This window comes from Crotalus tigris, unplaced genomic scaffold (genome assembly GCF_016545835.1).
Source record: "Crotalus tigris isolate CLP2741 ecotype Arizona unplaced genomic scaffold, ASM1654583v1 scf7180000018343.506757, whole genome shotgun sequence".
Classification (NCBI taxonomy): Eukaryota; Metazoa; Chordata; class Lepidosauria; order Squamata; family Viperidae; genus Crotalus; species Crotalus tigris.
Genome location: NW_024096954.1, coordinates 360,648 through 383,607, shown reverse-complemented (window position 1 = coordinate 383,607; position 22,960 = coordinate 360,648). Strand labels below are relative to the sequence as shown.

Sequence of the window (22,960 nt, the reverse complement as noted above, 5' to 3'; positions counted from 1 at the left end):
GAGATTGCCGTGAAGTTAAATTGAGGATTCCTCACATTTTGCTCCTAGAAAAAAAACAGGATATGAATTAAATGCATCTGATTTGGGAAGTGAATTTAAGAGGAAAGGCACGTGGAGCATTGTGGGTACCCGAGAGTGTTCATCAATGGAAGCGTTTGTTGTGAAAAGCTAAAAAGAACATTTGTTAGTTATTTTAACTCCTAATAATAAGAATTGATTATATTTCATATAAATTAATGTCTCCAACACAACAGCTCTCAATCAGAGATAAATCAATTGGTATTTGTAGGACAATTCTTAAAAGCAGCAGCAGTAGTAGCAAATCACACTTTTCATATGAAATAAAATCAGTATGAAAAAGAAAAAAAATGTGTCTGCTGGCAAAATTGCTTTGAAAAGAAAGATGCCGCTAGCCCAACAGAGGCACTTTAAAGAGCTTGTATTTTTCCGCGGGTTTTAATGAATCCTTCGAAACAAAGACTTTCGCAGCGTGCGCAGAAATTTCCTCTACAATCGTGTTAGTCTATAATATCTCTACTCCACTCCCCGCTTTTGCCGTGGGTCCCGCACTACAAGTCCCAACGTGCAAGGCGCAGGGGAAGGCCAGTAGTAGGAGATTTGCACTACAATTCCCATCGTACTCTGTGGTGGGTCCTGTGACTGAGTGCCTGGCCCACCTCGGATCGGTGAGTATTCGATCTTTTTCCCCCGCAGCCTATTTCCTTTTCTTTCCTTGCGGAACCTTCTGAAATTAGGAAATGCCTGCTAGATTTTATTTCAACCCTTCTAAAACTGTAGCAACCTCTGTGGCTGAATGCCTCCGTTTCCTCTTTTCGAAGACTTCGGGCGCCTTTTAGGAGTCGACTTGATGGTGCTCTAGATTGCTTATTGGAGTCTTCGGAGCAGTAGGCGAATGCTTTACTCAACTGTCTGGCATGAGAACAGCTGAGCGCAAAACATTTGGAGGTGTGCACAGGTTGGAAAAGCTATTCCGCAGTGTAAAATATATTTATTTTATTCTGCCGCCGCCCATCCCACGGAAGTGACTTGAGCACGCTGACGAAAACTAAAAGATAACAATATAAATGTAATACAAAAAGTAAATTTCACAATCAGCCGGAACATAAAGTAGCTAGTGAATGCACCATGTACTAAGAGTGGGGGCTCACTTTCCCAACCCCCATGCCTGGGAAAATAACCAGGTCTTCAAAGCTTTCTGAAAGGTGAGCAGACTGAGGCCCAATGTAACCTCAGTTATATGATGTTTTAAATTTAGAGGGCAGGCTTTCCTGGGTCCTCTTAGATGACAGTCCTTAATCAACAGCATCCGAAGCATGGTCCTTCTGCCCAATCTAATGGGATGAATAGAAATGGAATAAGATCCCTCAAATACCCTGGCTTCATACTCCCAGCACTTTGTTTTGCACCTGGTAGTAAATTGGGAGCCAGAGCAAGATATAACATGAGAATGACGAGGCACACCCATAATTGACCAGGCAATTGCATTTTGGACTAACTGAAACCTCTGGGTGTTCTTCAAGGGCAACTCCATGTAGACTATATTGCAGTAACCCACTTGGGAGGTGACCAAAACATGATTGACTATGCCAGGGGTAGGCAACCTTGACTCTTTCTGGACTTCAACGGCTCAGGAATTCTGGGAGTTGAAGTCCACGAGTCATAAAAGAGCCAAGGTTGCCTACCCCTGAACTATGCAGTGCCTCCTGATCCATAATTGAGGCACAACACAAAACTATGCAACCATCCTCCCATCTCTGGTCATGACTGTCACCTGCTCATTGCACAGGAGCTATGAGTCCAAGAGAATTCATTGTTCTCGCATTGCACACATTGTTCTATCCACAGCAGCGTAGCCCCATTCAGAACTAAAAATGAAAAATTGCTAGATCCAGGAAGGCCTAAAACCAAAAGCCACTCCATCTAGTTAGGGCCTGTTCTTCCCCATTCATTCTCTCGTAGTCTCCAGGCATTGAGACAGATGCTCCAGTCCAAAGCATCACTTGGCCAGCCAGGGAAGGAGATATGCAGCTTGGTATTGTCAGTGTATTGATATCTTACTCCATGCCTTAAAATGACACCACATAGCAGCTTCATCTAGATGTTAAACAAGAATGGAAAGAGAATTGAGCCCTGAGGCAGCCTATACAAGAGAGGCCATGAGACAGATTTCTCTCCTCCCCCCAACAGTGACTACAACTGATTTTGGAAAAAAGTGGATAACCAACATTTCCCCCCCCCAAAGTCCTGACTCCTGGAGCCAGTTCAGAAGGATATCATGGTTGATGGTATCCAAAGCCATTGATAGTTCAAGGACAGCAAGGATGGATGAACTACCTCCATTCTACTCTCTCCAGAGATGATCACAAATGTGAGCAATGTTGTTTCAGTCCCATACTTCATCCCTAAGCCTCACTGGAAAGGATACAGATATTGGCTTACAGTGCCATGGTGTTGGTCTGCAAGGACAAAAAACAGCTGTCTATACCAAAATGTATTTTATGAACCAGTTTAGTCTAGTGCAGCGGTTCTCAACCTGTGGATTGCGACCCCATTTGGGGTCGAACGACCATTTCACGGGGGTCGCCAAACAACGCGATCTGCCATTTTTTTTCTCAGCTGGCGGCGCCATGCATGTGCGCCGCGCCGCGCCTGCGCACCATGCATGGGGCGCCTGCGCGCTGTGCTTGGGGGGGCGCCGCGCATGCGCACTGCGCATGCGCACCACGTCCTTATGATTGGGGTCGCCGGTATAAAAAGGTTGAGAACCACTGGTCTAGTGGTTAAGGCACCAGACTAAAAACTGGGAGTCCGTGGCCTTGCCTTAGGCATGAAAAGTGTCTGGTGTCTTTGGGCAAGTCACACTCAGTCAGTTTGCTATTGTTGTTGTCAGGAAAATAGGAGGAGGAAGAAGTATTAGATCTATTTTCTGCCTTGAGTTTATAAAAGTGATAAAGGTGGATATAAATAAAATAACAAAACATGAAAGATGAGCTGATTGGAAGCTGTACTGATAACCAACTCTATCACAGTAGTAGTAATGCAGGAAGGTGTACAGTCCTGCTTTGGCAACCTTATGCATCAGTCTTTCATTTCAATGACTTCCAAGCTATATTGGACTTGCAGCTCTCAAAATTTTCAGCCAGCCTGGCCATCAAGATTATGCTAGATTGGGGGAGATCTCTTTCCTTCTATATGTGTTGTAGTGCAGTTATGCAATCTGAAATGGCAATTTTTAAAAATTTCAAAATATTTCTTCTCTTTTTAAAAAAATGAATTTCTCTGAACTCTTAACAAAAATGTAACAAAAAAACCAGCCAAAAGCAGCAACGTTTCCCCAATACATCTCACTATTTATGAATAAGTTAATTAAAAGTCAAATGTCTAAAAGGAAATTGCTGTACTTCCTGATAAAGTCAAAGATGGCCGCGAGCCTAGGGTAGAGAACTTTGTATGGTCTGAAAAAGTCGACCCACTGTTTCTCTGGAGGCAGCAACAGCTGCACTTGGAGTAGGAGTGTCATGTTTCTTGAGCCTACTTTAGAAGAGAACTCTGGTCTCAAACTAGGTCTTGAACATTGCATCAGAAAAGAGAACATTGTGGCTGCCTGTCATGGCAATCTTTTTCTGAGTTCCTCCCATTTTGGCAGTGCATTCTTCTGACTCTTTGGGTTGACCAGGACTTCCATCTCCTGAGCACAGTTTATCATGATGGCTGAGGGCTATGGTATTTACAGGCCTAATTCACAAAATACCCAAATATGGTTTGTTTTTGCTGCAACATTAGGTAAAAACTCACCCCTGTTGTACAAATACGAGCAATGGTTGATTCAATAAATTTATTATCTCTATATTTGAAAGGTGTTGGTGAAGGCTGCCCTAGGGAGCCAGACTACCAATAAGGGGAAAGTTTACCATAAGATATAACCCGGGCTTTTAGTGTTCTAATCTATTTCACCTATAATGTCTCAGTTGCTAAGGTTTTGGCAGCTTCATCCATTCCACATGTAGCTGAACAATTATCTGGACATTTTTCATCCATCAAAGTTTGCCATAGTTTGCCCATTTCTCTTTTACATGCAGACACATTGTTGGCTGAGTATATGCACTATGCTATGTCATGTTTAACCATGATTTGTAGAACAGTCCATGAATGTGGTTTACACATTGTATGTTAAACAGTACATATTGTACATTAAGACTACAGATAGTCCTCGACTTACAACTGTTCATTTAGTGACTGTTCAAAGTTACAGCGGCACTGAAAAAAGTGACTTATGACCATTTTCACACTTACGACTGTTGCAGCATTCAGTCAATCAGAATAGAACTGAAAGGGACCTTGGAGGTCTTCAAGTCAAACCCCCTGCTCAGTCAGGAGATCCTGTTCCATTTCAGACAGGTGGCTGTCCAGTCGTTTCTTAAAAACTTCCAGTGATAAAGCACCTATAACTTCTGAAGGCAGAAGTCCTCACTATTAGGAAATTTCAACTTGGAATTAAAGAGAAACTTCCTAACGGTGAGAACTATTAACCACCTTGCCTTCAGAAGTTGTAGGTGTTTCATCACTGGAGTTGTTTTTTTTTAGAAAGGATTGGACAACCACCTGTCTGAAATGATATAAGGATATACCATTATTCCCACGGTTACATGATCAAAATTCGGGTATTTGGCAACTGGCATGTTTTTATGACAGTTGCACTGTCCCGGGGTCATGTGATCACCATTGAAACCTTCCTAGTTGGCTTCCAACAAGCAAAGTTAATGGGGGAATCCAGATTCACTTAATGACCACATGATTCACTTAACAACTGCAGTGATTCACTTAACTGTGGCAAAAAATGTTGTAAAATGGGGCAAAACTCACTTAACAACTGTCTTGTTTAGCAACAAAAATGTTGGGCTCAATTGCGATCATAAATCAAGGACCACCTGTATTGATCAGTGTGATATGTGAACTAAACCACTGTTCAGACCTGGCTGTATTTTCTTTTTTCTCTTTCAAGTCAATGTGAACTGGCAATTGCCTGGACTATTCTCTGCAATTTCCTTGACGCAATTTTTGGAAATGACTTGCCATTGCCTCCTTCCTAGGGCTCTAGTTTTCTAGTCCTCTTCCTTAGCTACCCTACCAAACTGGCTTTCTTAGATTTATATAGCTCAACATTTTGGGAGAAGAAGGAAGACAGCTAAGAGGGGGTAGGAATGAAAGCTCAATAAAATTATGACAAGATGCATTTTCCTACTAGGTCAGTCAGTAAAATGTTATGAATAATAAAATGGGAGAATGGGAGAAACAAATATTTCAGGTAACCGCAAAATATGGAACTCACTGCTACTAGAATTTGTGGTTGCTGCTGGCTTACATGTTTTAAAAGGACAAGTAGAAGAGGATAAATGTATGGGAGGATATTAACAGAAAAGCTGCATGGAAATTCATTTTTTAAAAAAGTTTAATACTGAAATTTGAGACTCTAGTAACAAACCTTGAAAGCCACAATCACCTGTGTGTCCCGCTCTTAAGTTTTTGGAAATATCCATTGGACATTATTGTGGCAAAAAAGGCTCTTTAGATTTTTTGAGCTGATTCAGGGTGGCAGTTCTTATGTACTCTTGTGTATAAGAGAATCTTGTGTATTAGAAAACCAGAAATCATTGCCCTAAATTTCGGCTATAATCTAGGCTGGTTCACCATAGCAAGAATTAACTGAATTAATTGAGCAGAGAAGTTATTTTCAATTAGAAATGCTTTGTTCTTAGCTTTTCTTTCTTCTTAGGTCATTGAGTATCAGAAATTATTTAAAGGGTTATGTGTAGATCACCAAATAAGTAAAAACTGTTGGTAGATAAATAACATTTGAGAACTTACTCATGGTAAGCTAGTTGAAATGCAGCTGGGAAATAGAGCTAGGGAGGAATAAAGAATTCTCCATATCCCAAGGACATGAAGTGGTTGCTTGAAAACTCCTTGCTTGAGTTTTGCTGCTGTAAACTATTAGCTCTCTTGTAACATTGAGCCATCCTTTTCTACCAGGCATTCCTTTGTCCTAGATGTCCCGGCATCATGGAAGAAGTGGACAAGATCCTGATACATTCCCTCCGCCTCTCTGGGACGTAAGGCCATCTTTATGTGTGCTGTGTGTATGCAGGAGGTTTGTTGGATGAGAATAGCAAGGAAGTGATTTGATGTGGGAGCTTTGTTTTTGCTTAAATGCAAAGACACCTTTAAGTTTGGCTTGATGGATGATGACTTCATGGACACATGAAGTGTTTTCTTTCCCATCACTTCTTACTAATCTACAGCCTTGGTGCTCTCCCATCTAAAGACAAACTAGGTCTCCATCTTCTTAATTTTTATGTAATGTGATGACATGCTGCTCCCTATTTCAATGTTTGTGTTTTGGAACACAAAAACTCTGCAGGTGTCTAGAAAATCTAACTAGAGCTCTAATATTATGAGCTGTAATAAAGTTGAACCCATGGAACAAAGTGCTGACTGAAATTATCCAGGAGATCTGATTTGCCATTGCTTTATGGAAAAAATTTCCTCTGAACTTTGGCAAAAATAAGCAATCAAGTTTGCTTGTCCAAGGTGTCGTTCTGGTTTCTAGCCTTAGCTTGTAGAACTTGGCTGTCCTGTAGATATTCTGGCTATGTACCCAACTAGGTATTTCACTGCTTCTGAATGCTGTGTGGGAGGAAGCAACTGACAGTTGCTTAGCAACGATGAATAGCTTAATCATTGGCGTGCAAACCTTTATTGGCGATCCCATGATTCCCTTTGAATAGCAATAATAATTAGTGTTAAAAAGCAGATCCATAAGATTAATAGCCCCACTGATTGAAGGTAAACCCTAGTCAGGTATAGTGTTCCACTAAGAATTTGGAGACCATCTTATCTTTGCAATTCCAAGATTTATATTAAGTTCTTCCTAAGTTGTCCTCGTATGCCTACTTGAAACATTTGGCTGGTGAGTCATGAGTTGTGCAAGCCTGCTAGAAAGCAATAAATCCAGCAAAATTTGAAATGGGCATGCAGACATTTAAAAGATGTGGAACCACAGTAGTCCTCAAAGCAACCAATATTTTTGCAGAATCCCAATGCTGTCACTATATTCTCTTTCAAACGAGAATCCATATTGATCTTTACTATCATTAAGCGCTCAGTATTCCTGAAGCACAGATGAGAGTCTAGGGGCCTGAGAAAAGTAGCAGCTTGGCTCACAGCTGTGGGTCCACTGCTTAATTGATAAAGGCATGTCAGGGATTGTAACCTGACTCACTACACTGAATAAGCAGGAGCACTCTGAAGAAATTGTTAGCTATAGAAGGTTACTCCTGTTCAGTTGCAGTGCAGCTATGGAGATGTGAAAACTAAGAGCCAGGAAAAATGCTTAAACATACACGGAAGGGCAATTGGTCCTCATTTTCCAGTTTTTCTTCCCTTAGTTTTCAGCCCTGTTACCTTTATTCAGCATCCTCCGCAACTGGGCAGCTTGGACAGATAACTGACTGAGTGAGATTGTATTAAGATTCAACAGTACTAAAAGGTGCAGTGGTTGGCAGTCTGTCAGCTTATGCACATTACATTTTTTAGCTCAGAGGCCACCTTTGACTGTGATACTGGACAGACATGTGCTGTCCAATGTAGTTTCTGTTGCAGTTTAATAATTGGGTGTGAGAAGAAGTGCAGGCTTTCCTCTCCCAGCAAAGGAGAAGTAAAGGTGAGTTCGTACCTAGTATAATCCTTGCTCTACCATTCTCCCCTCCCCTTCCCACCTAGGGATATTCCAAAGGAGGTTCAGAGCATCCGTGAGTTCACTACCGAATTGATTGTTGAATCTGTGGTACGCTGCCTGCGGGTCATCAATCCGTCTGTCGGAGCAAATCTGAGCCATGTTCTCCCTCCAGGCATGTCTGCCCGTTTTCGGATAGGCATGAGCCTGGCCCAGGCTTGTCAGGTAAGTGGATCCTGATGCATGAAGGATGAAATATTGTCTCCTGAAGTAGTTCTTATTCTGAAAAATCAGCTGGTCTCTAGTACAGTAAGTTGCTCTTTTTAAACCTGAGGTCCTTGTTGTGTGGAATTGGTAAAACTAGTCCTTCCTCTGGTATTATTTCCCATCAGATGTGTGGGGTAACAAAAGAATACCCTAAGATCAAAACTTTCAGATCAGGAACTAATAATAATTAGCACTTGTTTTTCAAACTTAGATGACAGAATTAAACTTAGGTGATTTAGATGAGGGAAGAGAAGGGGAACTCATCGAATTTGCAGATGACACTAAATGGCAAGAGCAGTCAACACCCCAGAAGACAAGCTCAGGATCCAAAAAGATCTTGGCAGACTTGAACAACAGGCCCTGTCCAACAAAATGAAAGTTAATGTAGAGAAAAGCAAGGTTTTACACTTAGGTGGGAAAAACCAAAGGTATAAGTACAGATTAGGTGAAACCTGGCTCAAAAACAGTAACTGCGAGAGTCCTAGTGGACAGTCACTTAAATATGACCCAGCAGTGTGCAGCAGCAGCCAAAAAAGCTGATACAATCCTTGGTTGCATAAACAGAGGCATAGAATCAAAATCATGTGAAATACTAGTATTGCTTTATAAATCCTTAGTAAAGCCACACCTGGAATATTGCATCCAGTTTTGGTCACGACATTATAAAAAAGACGTTGAGACTTTGGAAAAACTGCAGATAAAAGCAACTAAGATGATTAAAAATCTGGAGATTAAAACATACGAAGAACGGTTGCAGGATTTGGGTTTGGCTAGTTTAGAGAAAAGAAGGACTAGAGGGGACATGATAGCAGTATTCCAGTATTTGAGAGGTTGCCACAAAGAAGAGGGGGTCAATTTATTTTCCAAGCACCAGAGAGTAATACAAGAAACAATGGATGGAAACTAATCAAGGAGAGAAGCAACCTGGAATTAAGGAGAAACTTCCTAACAGTGAGGACAATTAGCCAGTGGAACAGTTTGCCGGCAGAAGTTGTGGGTGCTTCAACAGGGAGGTTTTTAAGAAGAGACTGGTCAGTCACTTTTCTGAAATGATATAGGGTCTCCTGCTTGAGCAGGACTAGACTAGAAGACCTCCAAGGTTCCTTCCAGCTCTGTTTTGATTGATTGAAACCCATGTATTTTCAGTGGCTGGTACTTCAAAGCTGATACGCAAAGAACCTTATTTCTAATCCTTGCTAATCCTGTTTCACTCTTCTGCCATCTAGGACTTGGGATATCAAGGGGAAGTTGGCTATCAGACATTCTTGTACAGCAATGAGCCTGAAATCCGACGCCTTCTCCTCTTCCTGGTAGAGAAGTTCCCACGAGATGCCTCAGAAGATGCCAACCAGCCTGTGGGTATGGAGGACTCAGGGTTTTAAAGAAAAATCAGGATACTAAAGGCCAAACCTACAAATTGTAATTGTGTGTTTAAACTGCTTTTCCTTGCAGGCAAGTCTGCCACTCTTCACAGAGCCATTGCTGCTACTATCAAGGGGCAACTGGCCATCCCATGGGTACCCCCTGCCTGTCGTACTCCTGGCTTGCAGCTTTTGCAGGTTAGTTTCCCCCTCCTCAGCTTATGCTATAGCTTGATACGCAAAATCTGGCACAGCACTTTTATTCCCAAGAACCAACTTTTAAAAGAAGTTTCTAATCCTTGTGAATCGTAAAACTCCTTTGAAGAAATGCAGAGCCCCTGGTGACTCTTGAATCTTTCTCTTAACTCCCAGAGCAGCCATCTTCTTTTCCCAGTATTTCTTAATTCATTTTTGCTTCACAACAATATTTCTGTTCCTGTTGATAATAGTTTCTCAAAGTCTACAACATCCTAGCCATAGGATTCTGAACAAAACATGCTGAGAGATATTAAATTAAGCAAACATGTATTCATTGATTTGCAAATGCAAGCAAAAAAACCGGATGTTTTCTCCTGGCGTGCACAGTCCACTGGGTAATTTGTTTTCCTATCTCCCTCTGCTTTGATGCTTTATTTCTGCATTTTTGTTTTCCAGCCTTAATTCTTTCATTTGTCCTTATACAACTTTTCTGGTGTTCTTGGGTTTTTCTTTTTTTCTTTAAAAAAAAAAAAGACAATTATTTGTTCTTCAGACCCTTTTTTCCTTTCATTCCTGCCAGGGTTCACGCTTAATGAAACAATTCCAGGCGCAACGATTGATCCTGCCACAGGAGTCAGACCCATTTATTGGGAAAGTATCACCAGGTGGGTTCTGCTTCTACACTCAAGAAAAAGGAATACTGTTCTTGATACTGAATTGTTCTCTTTGGTGTAGCCTATAGATTTTGTATCCTCAAAAGAAAACTTTTGTACAGCCGGGGAGATGGTTGTTTATGAAGTTCCATACATGATGCTATACAAATGAGAAGGAAAGAGTGCATCACAAGAATTTTACAATTTTCAGACATAGGAGACAAAAGGAGAAGATCAGGAAGATGGTCAGCAAAGTGAAATATTATTCTATATTCTCTATAGTTACACAAACTTGGGTTTAGTATGCAGTAAGTGCTGGATTGTGGAACTGAGAATTGTGGAAATTCCAGAACAAAACATGGACATTGTGTTCCTGCTCAGATAACTTGTAGTTTTATCTGAGACTTCCAGTTTCCCGGGGTTCTTTGCTTAGTAGGTATTGGGTGCTTCTTATGTAATTGATATTCTTGTCTTGCCTTCTCAGTTATTAAAAAAGAAATAGAGTGAAATTTCCAGAATATTCATATAGGCAGTGTATGCTTATTACTCTTGAGCCTCTCACACTGAAATATGACAAAGGTGTTTAAAAAAAACAACTTATCTCCCAGGAGAAGTTTGTGGAAACTTCTCACTTAATAGCCATTTGTCCACTTGGGATTTTGAAAGAAATACTAACCACTTTGAGTAGATGTGACTGGTATTATTTTCTTCTCTCTAGAGAGGAGAGAATTCTTTGTCAAATTCCTGCCTCCTGTGTCAGCCCAGCTTCCTCAACCTGCAACCTTGGTGCCATCCCTGTTGGAGCTTAATATGGCTGAGCTGAGTGCAGCACAAGAGTGGGACAGCGAGTGGAAGAGCCAGGGGCTTGGTTCCCGCATGACCCCAGAGGTGGGCAGTAAGGAGTGAATGGAAGCTACCTACCTACCACTTCATGTCCCCTGGTGGTAGGATAACAGCAACTAGTAGTGATTCTCACATTTTTATCTCACAAAAGCTCAGTGCCCTTAAGGATGGCCTTATGTGGAAGGAGGAACTGAGGCTGGAAGAAAGGTTTACCCAATTCAGCTTAACGTATTAAACTTGTGTAGTAAACCTGTGTGCTGCCTAACTCTCAATAACTTTGGATGGCTCACAACGATGAAACACAAGAGAGAATCAATAAAATATGACAAGTGGAGCAGGCCAGGTGGAGTGAAACAAGGGCTGTCCCTCCCCCTTGCCAAAAGCCTGGGTAAAGAATCAGGTCTTCACTGCTCTTTTGAACAGTAGCAGAGGGGGGACCATCCAAATCTCAGGCAGTGCTTCATTCCAGAGTATAGGTGCTTGTAGAGAGAGGGCACCCTTCTAAGGTCCCAATAGATAAAATTGTTTAATCAAATGTACTAACTAGGAGCTTGCCAACCCTGCAAGGTTGAATCAACTGGGCAGTTATTATGGGAGACAGGTAGTCCCTCAAGTAACCAGGCCCTATACTGTGTAGGGCTTTCAAGGTAATGACCAGGATCTTGAATTGCACCCAGAAGCAAACTGACAAGCAGTACAGCTTACAAAGCGGAGTTGTTACCTGGGCATGCTTAATACATCCTTGGCTTACTGCCCTTCTGAAGTGGGGAAGTCCAAATTCTCTTTTTCCTACCTGCTTTCAGAGGTTGCCCAAGTAAAAGAGGCCAATCTCTTCTTTTTCTCAGATTGCACCTTTCTGTAAGTTCTTAATAATGCTTTTCCAGAGTATGCAGGATACCCTGCTAGATGTTGGATTTTCTGTGCAGATAAATGTTCCATACCTGCATAGATAAGTGTCAATGTTTTCTGTTATTTGATTTTCAGACCTCTCAATCTAACCAAAGTTTGAACCTCTGGGCTGGGAACCACCATCCATCAAACATTATTGAAGTGAACACTTTGGCAGCTTCCTTAATTGACTGTGCTGGCGAAGACTGCTGGGTGTTGCAGTTCAGCAATATTTGAAGGACGTAGCTACTCTGCTACTGCAGCAAAGGAATAAAATTAATGTGCAGCAAACACAGTGTAGGTGGTTGCTATTTCCAGGGATGCTGCTTATAACTTCCCACTCTTAATACTTTGGCACACACACCTCCCCCCCCCCCATATTGCCCCTTTCTCAGGAATACCGCCAATGGAAGTACCAACGACTGCACCAACGACTTTTGGACCAGCTACGACAAGCTTCCCCTCGTGCTGGCCCATCTCAACAAGGGACAGCCAGCCGAGAGCTGCTACAGCTACTAGAGACATTCGGTGCTGGCCATGAGCAGGCTGGTGCGCTAGCCAAGGGCTCTCGCTTCACCCACACGCAACATTTGGCCTACAAGCAGGTATGAGGGAAAATATTTGATTTTAATTTGAAGTGGGGAAATTAGGATTTTAAACCAGGGTATGCGTGAGAGAGCTGTTGCTTTGTCTGAGTAGATCAGTGTGACTTGAATTCTTCAGTAGACATCAGTTGGAGAAGTCTATTGGTCAAAGTAATATTGGTTGGGAAGGACAGAAGAAGTAAAATACCTGAAGATCTTCCGTTTCCATTCTCCCCCAACAGGATGCAGAAATCCCAACACAGGTGAAGACTTTGCCAAACTCTCGGACATCGGAACAGGTAAACATGGGCAGTTTAAGATGTATGGGGGGGGGACTCAGCCCATTTTGTTTAGCTCATTCTATGCATATTTTGGAAAAGGATTGCTTACATATTATAGGATGTTTCAGAAGAATAGGTTGGATAGCAAATTTTAATTGGGTGGCCTGTTGTGACTTTTTGGCTTCACTGCATAGAACTTCAATAGGTATCATTCACTATTGACCACAACTTGTTTTGCATCTTAATATTCTATTCAAAGGTGCTCCATTTTCAGGTTTGTGCACTGCTTGCCTTAAATTGCTGAGTTCACACTTAGTTACCAAACTCAGGGAGTGTCTGTCCTCTTCAAAAGCTTTAATTTATGCAGACTTCAAATACAAAACAGAAACTCTTCTGCAGAATTTTAAAATGGTGGTGGGTGGGGGGGGTGTTGCTTAGTCCTGAAAGCAAATGTATAACATTGTGGCTGCAGGAAAGTCTCCCTAATAAACATAAAGAGAGATCCTGCTAAATGTTTTGAAGCGCCATTCCGAATGCATATGGCTTTTAAAATGTACTCTTGGCTTTCCTTATTCCAAAGGTTTGGAGCACAAATAACATGAAATCATGAAGCTTTCAGCAAAAGCGAATAGAAGATCTGACTCTATATTACGTTAACACTGTGTTTCTCAACCTTGACAATTTTAAGGCATGTGGACTTCAATTCCCAGAATTCCACAGCCAGCAATGCTGGCTGTGGAATTCTGGGAGTTGAAGTCCACATGCCTTAAAATTGTCAAGGTTGAGAAGCACTGCGTTAACAGTACAGCCCCTGCTCCTCTGCTGACTGTACCCTATAAGCCAATCTAAACTCTTATGATAGGCTGCGGCTAAAGATAGGTACAAAATTGGGGGAGGAAGACGAAAGAAATGTGTTGGAAGACACTGGTTGCAATCTCCAAAGCTTCTTGGGCCCCAGCTGACTTATTCCCTGAGTCTCTGATTGCTTGCTGTCCTATGAATCTTAGCTTCCCTTTGGGTAGTTTATGTCCAAAGGAAAAAGAGGGAGCCCGGTTACACAAAATCAGTTTCTTACATAAAGCTGTTTTAAGGCCTATGATACCCACTGACAAGAGTATAAATTGTCTGTTTTACAGAACACAGACAAGAATAAGAATAGAATGTCTGAACAGAGAATTCCAGCACTTCGAAACCATTGTTTTCAATGAATATCTTTTGGATTTCTTTCCTCTTTTTTTTTTTTTTTTTTTTTTGTTCTCAGGAGTTCCGAGAAAGCCAGGCAGCAGAACTGGAAAATATGGAAAGTGAATTGAGTCATCTCATAGCACAGATTGAGGAACTGGAGGGCCAAATATCCACACTGGGGCTGACCCTCACACAGGTGAGAACTGAGCAATGTTATTGTCCCCTGGGTGGACCATACTAACTCAAAGGAAGAATGGTCAAGTGTCCTTTGTACCCCAAGACCTTGCAGCAAGGAAAAGGCTAGTGGATGGGCGCTGGATTTTAGTAAAACCTGTGATGCAGGATGCCAATGGAATGATTTAGGGAGATTTTGTGGGGAAATGATCCACTTTCTATGGAAATCCTTCTGAAACAAATGGGATTGTGCAAGAACATAGCGGGATTTTCCAGGGGTTTTGTTGTGTCATGTTTCTGTGAGAGTGCTATCTGGGCTTCCTCCAGAGTTTGTTTTGAGAGGAATCTATTCCTGCCTCAGGTGGAAGGGGAAGTACGGCAGCAGCAGATGGGAGTGACGGAGCAGGAACAGGTCCTGCGTGTGAAAGGATGCACCGTGGAACTGTTGCCTGATGCTGAGAACAACATGGCCAAGCTACAGGTGACAACAGTGGTAGGGGAGCTGGACTGAAAAAGGGAAAACAGTCCTTGGAGGTACAAATAGTTAGGAATGAAAAAATACAGTGAAAAGTGAAAATGGTTCTAAAATAATGGTAGACTTAATGGAGCCATTGGAAAGGGAGATCAAAACCTTTTCTATGGCTTGCTCACAGTGGCAGTACTAAAGGGCAAAAAATTGATGGATATGGATTGCAGAGAATGGAAGAAAAGTTTGTCCTTGTAGATGGAATGGGGAAAGGGAGCGCTTGGATCATGTTTGGAACAAACTTTTCTTAAGATGAGTTTGCTACAACCTTCCTAATTTGTTATTCTTAGTATTGTAGCTGGCCATTCCAAAGAGTGGGACTGTCCACTTGAAGAGAATAAAATATTTAACCTTTCCCCATAAATTGTGGAGGTAAAGGAGCTTTAATGCATGCAGACAAGCAGCATATCTCTGTTACTTTCCCTGCTCTGCTATAAAGGGAAGAGGACATAATATAGCAAATATATATGGGAGGAGAGCTTGGTGGGACTATGAATCCCAACACCTTGTTTCTTCCTTCAGGTGCTGGTTGAGAGTAGTGCACAAAGAGTCATCCAGCTGGCGGCCCAATGGGAGAAACACCGAGTACCGCTCATCCAGGAGTTCCGAGAACTGAAGGCTCTCCATGATTCCAAGGAGGTGATGCAAGGAAAGGGGTGTGAGGGAAACCCTTCTTCTTCAGAAGAGAGACCTGGTGGTGATGATGCCAACCTGCTGGTGATACTGACCCTCCCTCCCCTCCCCTTTCAGCTGGAATCATCACAGCGCTTGTTGGAGATCAGGGAGCTGCACGAGCGGATCCGATTGGCCGCTGATGAGGCTAAGCGCAAGGATGACCTCTACAAACAACTGGTTGGTGATGTGTTTGACTGGTTTGCTGCACTTGGATCCTTGCAATACATAGGAAAGTGATTGGGAAAATGGTTCCCTCCAAGGCTGATTGTTTAGAGATGACAGTTAGAATCCTTCCACCTAGATTACTGCTTCCGTGTCCTTTGTAATTAGGGCATATTAGCTAATGATTGCTCTAATTTTTGTAATTGGGGAAATTACAAAATATTTGGTATGGGTGAAAATATATTAGATAGAGTCTAATAAATATTATTAACTATAAAAAAATGATTTGCTAGGATACAGTATTATTCATATCTGATAACGCTGCTTGCCCAATATAGCTACATTTTAAATATCCTAAGGTTCAAGTTCTGCTCAGCGAAATTGTGATACTGTACTGTGTGAAGAATATCTTAATTTCTTCAAAACAACAAACCAACCCTTGTGCTCCTCTGCATATTTTCTCCCCATGTACAGCTGGTAGAGGTGGAATCTCTTCCCAAAGATATCTCTCGCTCTGCCTATACCCAGCGCATCCTGGAGATTGTTGGAAATATCTGTAAACAGAAGGAAGAGATCACAAAGGTAAAGCCCTCGGATGCCTGTACCTGGGAAGTGTTTTCTCCAGTGTCAAATGTGTGTGCCGTAAATCCACTATACAGGTAGTTCTTGACTTACAACCAGAATTGGGACCAGACTTTCCATTGATAAACAAAGGGGTTGTTAAGTGAGTTGTGCCTGATTTTACAACCTTTTTTCCATGTTGCCCAGCAAATCACTACAGTTGTTAAGTGAATCTGGCTTCCCCCGTTGACTTTGCTTGTTGGAAGCCAGCCGGGATGGTTGCAAATGACCATCATATGACCCCAGAATGCTGCCACCTTTGTAAATACATGCCAATTGCCCAACGCCTGGATTTTGACCACGTGGCCATGGGGTTGTTGTGACACTAGCATTTATAGCAATAGCACTTAGACTTATATACCGCTACAGTGCTTTACAGCCCTCTCTAAGCGGTTTTACAGAGTCAACATATTGCCCCCAATAATCTGGGTCCTCATTTTACCAACCTCGGAAGGATGGAAGACTGAGTCAACCTTGAACTGGTGAGACTTGAACTGTCAAACTGCTGACAGTTGGCAGTCAGCAGAATTAGCCTGCAATATTGCATTCTAACCACTGTGCCACCTCGGCTCTGTTGTAAGTCACTTTCTTCAGTGTTTTGTAACTTCAGACAGTTGCTAAACCACTAGTTGTAACTCAAGGACTACCTATAATATATTTAGGGTTGGTTACAATTGGGAGAACATATTGTCAACTAAGTGATCTTCCTGTCACTTGGATCCTCGAGCACTATACTGTAAATCCCACACATTCATCTCTCATGCTGCTTGGGGAATTCTGGGAGTTGAAGTCCAGTCATCTTAAAGTTGCTGAGGTTGAGAAACACTGGTCTAAGCAGTTTCGTTGTGGGCTAAGGAAGAAAGGAGAAAGGAATCAGAAATTCCTGCCAAGAGATTATTACAGTAACCTAATCATAAATTGATCAAACTCATAAACCAAAAAGGCCAACCTTGCAGCATGTTTTATTCTGCATTTACTATGCCAACAACTATCTTCTTTTGGTTGGTCATCTGTCTGGTTGGTCACCTGTTGATCAGCCCAATCTAGAAATAAGGATGGTGTAATGGTAAAATGAGTCCTTAGTAATGACCTGCTTCCTGTACATTGCTATAAATTTTACTGCCTAAACTAATGAACATTTTAGGAATGCTATATAGAAGTCTTTCAGAAAAAATAGCTCTTGGATGCAAGTGGAAATTGTGTTATGCCAGCAGAGAGGTGAATACTGGATCTTAAAAGGTTTTTATAGGGGTACGCTATTTTCTTAGATTTAAGAGCCATGCTCTTAACAGTGGGTGACAATAGGACACAAAGTATACTTGATTTTTTTTGTTGAGGAGGCGATAAAAATTCTCCTTTAAAATTACCCCAGTTTTAAAACAAAACATATTATTGGAAACATTTACTCTTGAGGGTCTACAAAGGATGTGCTGATGAATTGCAGATATGGATTGCTGGTTTGTTGTTGTTGTTTTTGCCCTCTGGCATGCCTTTTATTCAACATATGACTTCAGCCAGATGCTGAAGTGCTGAGTTGCCACGAGAACAGCATATTTGACACAGTGAAAGGGCCCAGCAAGGGAGGGTACAGAATCTGTTCGGGTTTCTTGTAATGCCATTCCTGAGCTGATTTTAAAAGGCAATTTTTATTCTCTCCATACACACACACCACCCCCAAATCTTAATCATGTCAAATCTACAGATATGCCCCACTACAGTTGTCAAATTCTTTCTCTGCCAGGTTTGACTTGGCACCAATTTTCTTCAATGTCAGCATTACTGAAGACATACCTATGCAGGTTTTTCTTTCCTGTATTGTCATTTTGTGTGTTGCTGTCATTTATATTAAGTTGTTTCACCAGTTATAACTTCTTCCATTGGATATGGTTTTATTTGCTTGTTTGACTATAGCCACTTTAGCATGACTGAAGTGAGTAACAGTGCATTACTGATAAGGCATAAAGCATATCACCCCCATATCTGCCTCCCTTAGAGGTAAGAGGCAAAGAAACAGGCGTATGTATACAAGGATAATGCCCAGCTATGCGCAGACGGTTTCCAATTCCTTCTGTGCAAAAACTCATTGTGGTCTGACTCTTCTTCACTTTGGCTGAGTCCAGTGTGTATGATAAATGATTTTCTCATTATCTGTCATTTCACCTGGCTGGGTTCCAAGAGGAATGTATGAAAATCTCTTTGTACATCTTACAACTACTCCGTGGCTTCTATTGGCAAGAAGTATAGGACAGGCATGGCCGCTGAGAAAGTGCCAGGCTTAAGTGTCCACTCTCTCGTGTTGCTCATAGGTGATTTGGGTCTAATCACATTCTCACAGCCCGAAAGAGCCCACAGGAGTGATAAAATGTTAGCACTTCAGGATAGGTCAGCCAAGGAATCCAGTATCATGTAGACCCATGCCATCTTTTAATTGTAAAACTATAGTAGTATCAAGACTCCACCTCCCCCCCAAAAAAACCCACACTGAGGTTCTTCTAACCATTTCCTGCTCCTCATGTATAGATAAAAATCTTGCCAAATTAAAGTAAACTACTTGCATCATTAAAGATATACTTTGAGAACTCCTAGGGAATTATCTCTCTTCTTTCCAACCAAACTGTCTAAACTTCACTGTCTTTTGCTCCTCTTGAATGCAACAGAGCCCTCAATCTGTGCCAGTCTACATTGAACAAAGGCTATTCTAGTGAGCTTTAATGATCAGGAAGGCCCTTCACCTAACAGTGTTTACAATAATTGCTGCTATTATTTTAGCATTGTTCAAAGATTTCTTATTGACAATTAGTAAATGTGTTAATTCCTCATTTGCAAAACTTTGCTGCAGGTTTAATGTGTGGCTATTTGCTTTTCCTTTCCAAGATCTTACACGACACCAAGGAGCTCCAAAAGGAGATTAATAGCCTTGCTGGGAAGCTAGACCGGACTTTTGCTGTCACCGATGAACTGGTTTTTAAGGTAATGGCTAGGGATCAGAAAAGGGTAGGAGGGCACCTAAGCAGCACTTTGAAGAATTCCTTCCCCTTGTCTCTTTCCACAGGATGCCAAGCGGGATGAAGCTGTGAGGAAGGCGTATAAGTATTTGGCAGCTTTGCATGAGGTGAGAGGTTTTCTATCACAATAATATGCAGTAGAGTATGTGTGTGAGAGAAATATATTATTTTTATGCTGCCTTTTAAAGGGAAAATAATCAGCCAAAAACAACACAAAGCTAACTTTAGAATATTAGAACTACAATGGAAACAGTAGAAGGAATGGCGATAAGTCTTAGTGCCTTTTGACATTGAGAAGAGAAATCCCTGTAAGAGAACAGCGGCTTATTTCCTAGAAAGGCACAAAGGGGGGAACAAAGGGCATAATGGATAGAGGTACCTTTCTGCTCTGATATCCTTCTTTTTATCTTCCCTACACTCTTTTTTCCCCTCCCTTTCTATCTTTCAAACTCTCTCTTCAGTTTTCCTCCTGGAGGTTGCTAGGGAAGGGTCTGTTATCTTTTAGAGAGCACCAAATGGCTTGCTTGCAAAAGATACTTGTAAATAAGCCAAGGGCCACAAGTTGCCATGCTCATGCCATTCCTCCAGGAAAGTCCTGCCACTGTTTGAAGATAATGCAGAAGAGGTGTCTTGGCTATGGGCCATACAAGTGAACCATCTGGGAGGGTTGAGCAATGAGGCCAGCAGTCCCTACCATAGTCTGGCTGCAAGCATTAAGGCTTAAAGCCAGGATCTTAATTTGAGCCCAGTAAATACTTTGCAGTTGGGTATTTCAGGACTGATATATTGGAATTTTTACACTGAGTACTGTTTAGCATCCAGGTGCGGATGCTTTGCATATCAGTCACATTTCTGGACAGCTTGAAAGATAGTCCTACGAAACACTACACAATCACGGTATGAGGGCAGATATGTGATGTGGCTATATAACAGTGATGGCAAACCTTTTAGAGACCGAGTGCCCAAACTGCAACCCAAAACCCACTTATGCATCGTCAAGTGCCGGGTGAGTATAACCCATTGGGTGGGCGTGGCCCATTGGATGGGCATGGCCATGGTGGTAACGGCAAACTGGGTGGGACTAAAAAGTTTGATCAATCAATTTCATCTTTGCAAGATCTTTTATTTTCCCTGCAAGAAGTTGAAATTGACTGATTGGACCTTTTTTTTTTTTTTTTTGCACACGGCGGAGGCCTAAAGCAAAAAGGTTTTATAAAACCCAGCTGAAGGCCTAGGACTGGGGCAATGGCGCGCGTGCCCACAGAGAGGGCTCTGAGTGCCGCCTCTGGCACCTGTGCCATAGGTTCGCCACCACTGCTATATAAACTTATAAGGATATTTCTAATATGTGCCCTTTGATAAAAGTTAACTTGTCATACATCCAAGATGGTCCACATTGCAATATATCTATTTGGGACCTTTCCCAGCTGAAGCTGCCATTTCTGCCTCCCTTAGAATTGCAGTCAGCTGATCCAGACTATTGAGGACACAGGTACCATCTTGCGAGAAATCCGGGATCTTGAGGAACAGGTGAGTCTGACTTGAAATACAGATGGCAGAAGGAAACCACTATGGCTTTCACACCGTTATCACTCTTTGTACATATTTGAAATTCGTTAGTTTCAGTATATGGACAGCTGTTCATTTCATTCCTTGAAATAAAATAGCTGTTAAACAGTTGCTCTTTTGTGTAGAGATAGCTGCCCTTCTACCTTTCTGATAGATTTCTCATGATGCTCTATCCCTCCTTCCTCATTGTTTTGTGAGAGAATATGTGTGAAAGCCTCTCTAAACTCTGTATAAAATATGATGTATTTCACTAATAATTTGTGTTGCTTTCTGATTCTGCAATCCCCTAATACGTTCAGCTAAAATTGGGGATAACAACCAATATCCTTGGTTATTTTTTAATGAAAAGCCCAGTGTCATTATAGAGGCAGCTATTAAAAAGCCAGAATCGTCCTAGATCAGAAGTTTGACCTCGACTGCCTGCTTGGTTTCATTTTTCTCTTCATTAAGCAGGAATAAGATTATGACCCTAGGAATTGAAGGTTCTGTCTTTATATCTTGTAGTGTATATTGTCTGCTTTTTGAGTAATTAAGTTTCCTATACAGCAATGTCTATTAATCCTTTTATGTTTGTCTATCGTAGACAGTCTCAGACATTTTAGGTTCGTGGCACCCTTAGCAGTTCCAGATCGGGTGCTGAGTTGCCCCAGGCATCACAATAAATTCATTAATAGATCCATTTATTAAGTGGTAAAATATCCCACAGTGCCCTGTGAGTTTGCTTTATGATGCCATGTGGTGCACAGTTTGGGAACCTCAAATCTAAGGTTTTGGTAAGGGTTCGTAACATAACCTGATTTAGCAAAACAAAACAAAACAAAACAAAAAAAAAACCCACAAACCTTAGGAATAAAAGTGAAATCAGGTTTTTTTTTAATAATTTTCTTAACCCTTAATTAGAAAAGCAAAAGTAGAGGAAGCACTATTTTTTTCCCTGATAAGCATTTGTAATTTTAGATACATGATTAGCCTGGCAATATCACAACAGATCTTCCAAGACAGGCATGGCAAATCATAGAATCCTCTAACCCCCTAAATTCTAACCACTGAATTTTGATGGCAAACTACCAAAAGGTTTTTGATGCTGGCATCAAAGCTATAATGAAAAGCTATGGAAATCACCTTTGGTTTGGGCTATAACAGTGGTTCTCAACCTTTCTAATGTCGCGACCCCATAATACAGTTCCCCATGTTGTGGTGACCCCCAACCACTTATACATCACCAGGTGCCAGGGGCGTGGCCAAAGAAAAGGGGGGAAAAATGGCGGACAGCCTTGTTTGGCCACCCCCGTGAAATGGTCGTTCGACCCCAAATGGGGTCCCGACCCACAGGTTGAGAACCACTGAGCTATAAGGTCACCAAAACCAACACCACCATCCTCCTGAATAGTTTGGAAATGCTGGTGCTGCCACTTGGATATTTAACCATTCTGTTATGACAGCACTTGACAGCCAAAGATAATCATGCCATAAAAATAAAATTTAAATGAAGTTCTCCCACCAACTAAAAGGTTTTCAAAATCTTTTCTATATATCCCTATCTCTTTTATGGTCAAAGAAAGCTGTAATAATTAAGGATAAAAATATAATTTTAGAAAAGGTGTCTGCTGGTCTGAGAGTGACACTTGGGGAACAGAATGCCATTATTTTCAATCTTTTTTCTCTGTTTTTGATGGATTAATTCAGCATGATGGATTGCAGAGTGTGCGGGCATGCCTCCTATCTAAAATAATGGCCCCGTTTGTTTCTTTCCCCTTTCCAGATTGAGAGTGAAACCAGCAAGAAAACCCTGAGCAATTTGGAGAGGATCCTTGGAGATTATCGGGCCATAAAGCAGGAAAATATATCACTGCTCAGCCGTTCCCGAGAGACATGAAGATCCCATCTTGATACACAATTCTAGATGGTTCAAGGGTCCAACCAAGCTCATTTCATTAAGACTCTACTGTGCCTCTAGCCAGAAAAAGTGGGGAGAGTGAGCAGGGCTCATTCTTCCAGGCTCTGCAAAAACCCAGTCAAAATGCAGCACATTTCGAACACAATGTAGAAGCCTTTGTGTCTATATTAGGGAAACAGATATGCAATGGGGACATTCTTTCCTCCATTTATTATTTCAAACAAGGCCCTTGTTCCTTTTCTCCTAAAAACACAATAAAATCCCCCCTTTTCCCTTTTCTTTATTCAGAATACTAGGACTGCTGCTGTGAATTAACAC

The 22,960-nt window shown here is 41.6% G+C and overlaps 1 protein-coding gene across 1 annotated transcript; it reads left to right on the top strand.

Annotated features, from left to right (window-relative positions):
* The first annotated feature begins 551 nt into the window (after positions 1-551).
* CCDC22 (coiled-coil domain containing 22) lies at positions 552-22,927 on the top strand. Its single transcript, XM_039350649.1, has 18 exons — positions 552-686; positions 6,052-6,131; positions 7,801-7,978; positions 9,247-9,379; positions 9,473-9,579; positions 10,160-10,244; positions 10,951-11,120; positions 12,359-12,568; positions 12,790-12,846; positions 14,090-14,209; positions 14,549-14,668; positions 15,236-15,352; positions 15,464-15,565; positions 16,025-16,132; positions 19,046-19,141; positions 19,224-19,283; positions 20,632-20,706; positions 22,508-22,927. Exons 2-18 carry the CDS (start codon positions 6,082-6,084, stop codon positions 22,619-22,621), a joined length of 1,902 nt encoding a protein of 633 aa, XP_039206583.1. The 5' UTR covers positions 552-686; positions 6,052-6,081; the 3' UTR covers positions 22,622-22,927.
* The last annotated feature ends 33 nt before the right edge of the window (positions 22,928-22,960 follow it).

Bases quoted from the DNA above. Each gene is read 5' to 3' on its own strand.
- CCDC22 (XM_039350649.1), top strand. From the start codon at position 6,082: ATGGAAGAAGTGGACAAGATCCTGATACATTCCCTCCGCCTCTCTGGG. The intron at 9,580-10,159 runs GTTAGTTTCCCC...CATTCCTGCCAG, and splicing joins CTGGCTTGCAGCTTTTGCAG to GGTTCACGCTTAATGAAACA. The intron at 10,245-10,950 runs GTGGGTTCTGCT...TCTTCTCTCTAG, and splicing joins TATTGGGAAAGTATCACCAG to AGAGGAGAGAATTCTTTGTC.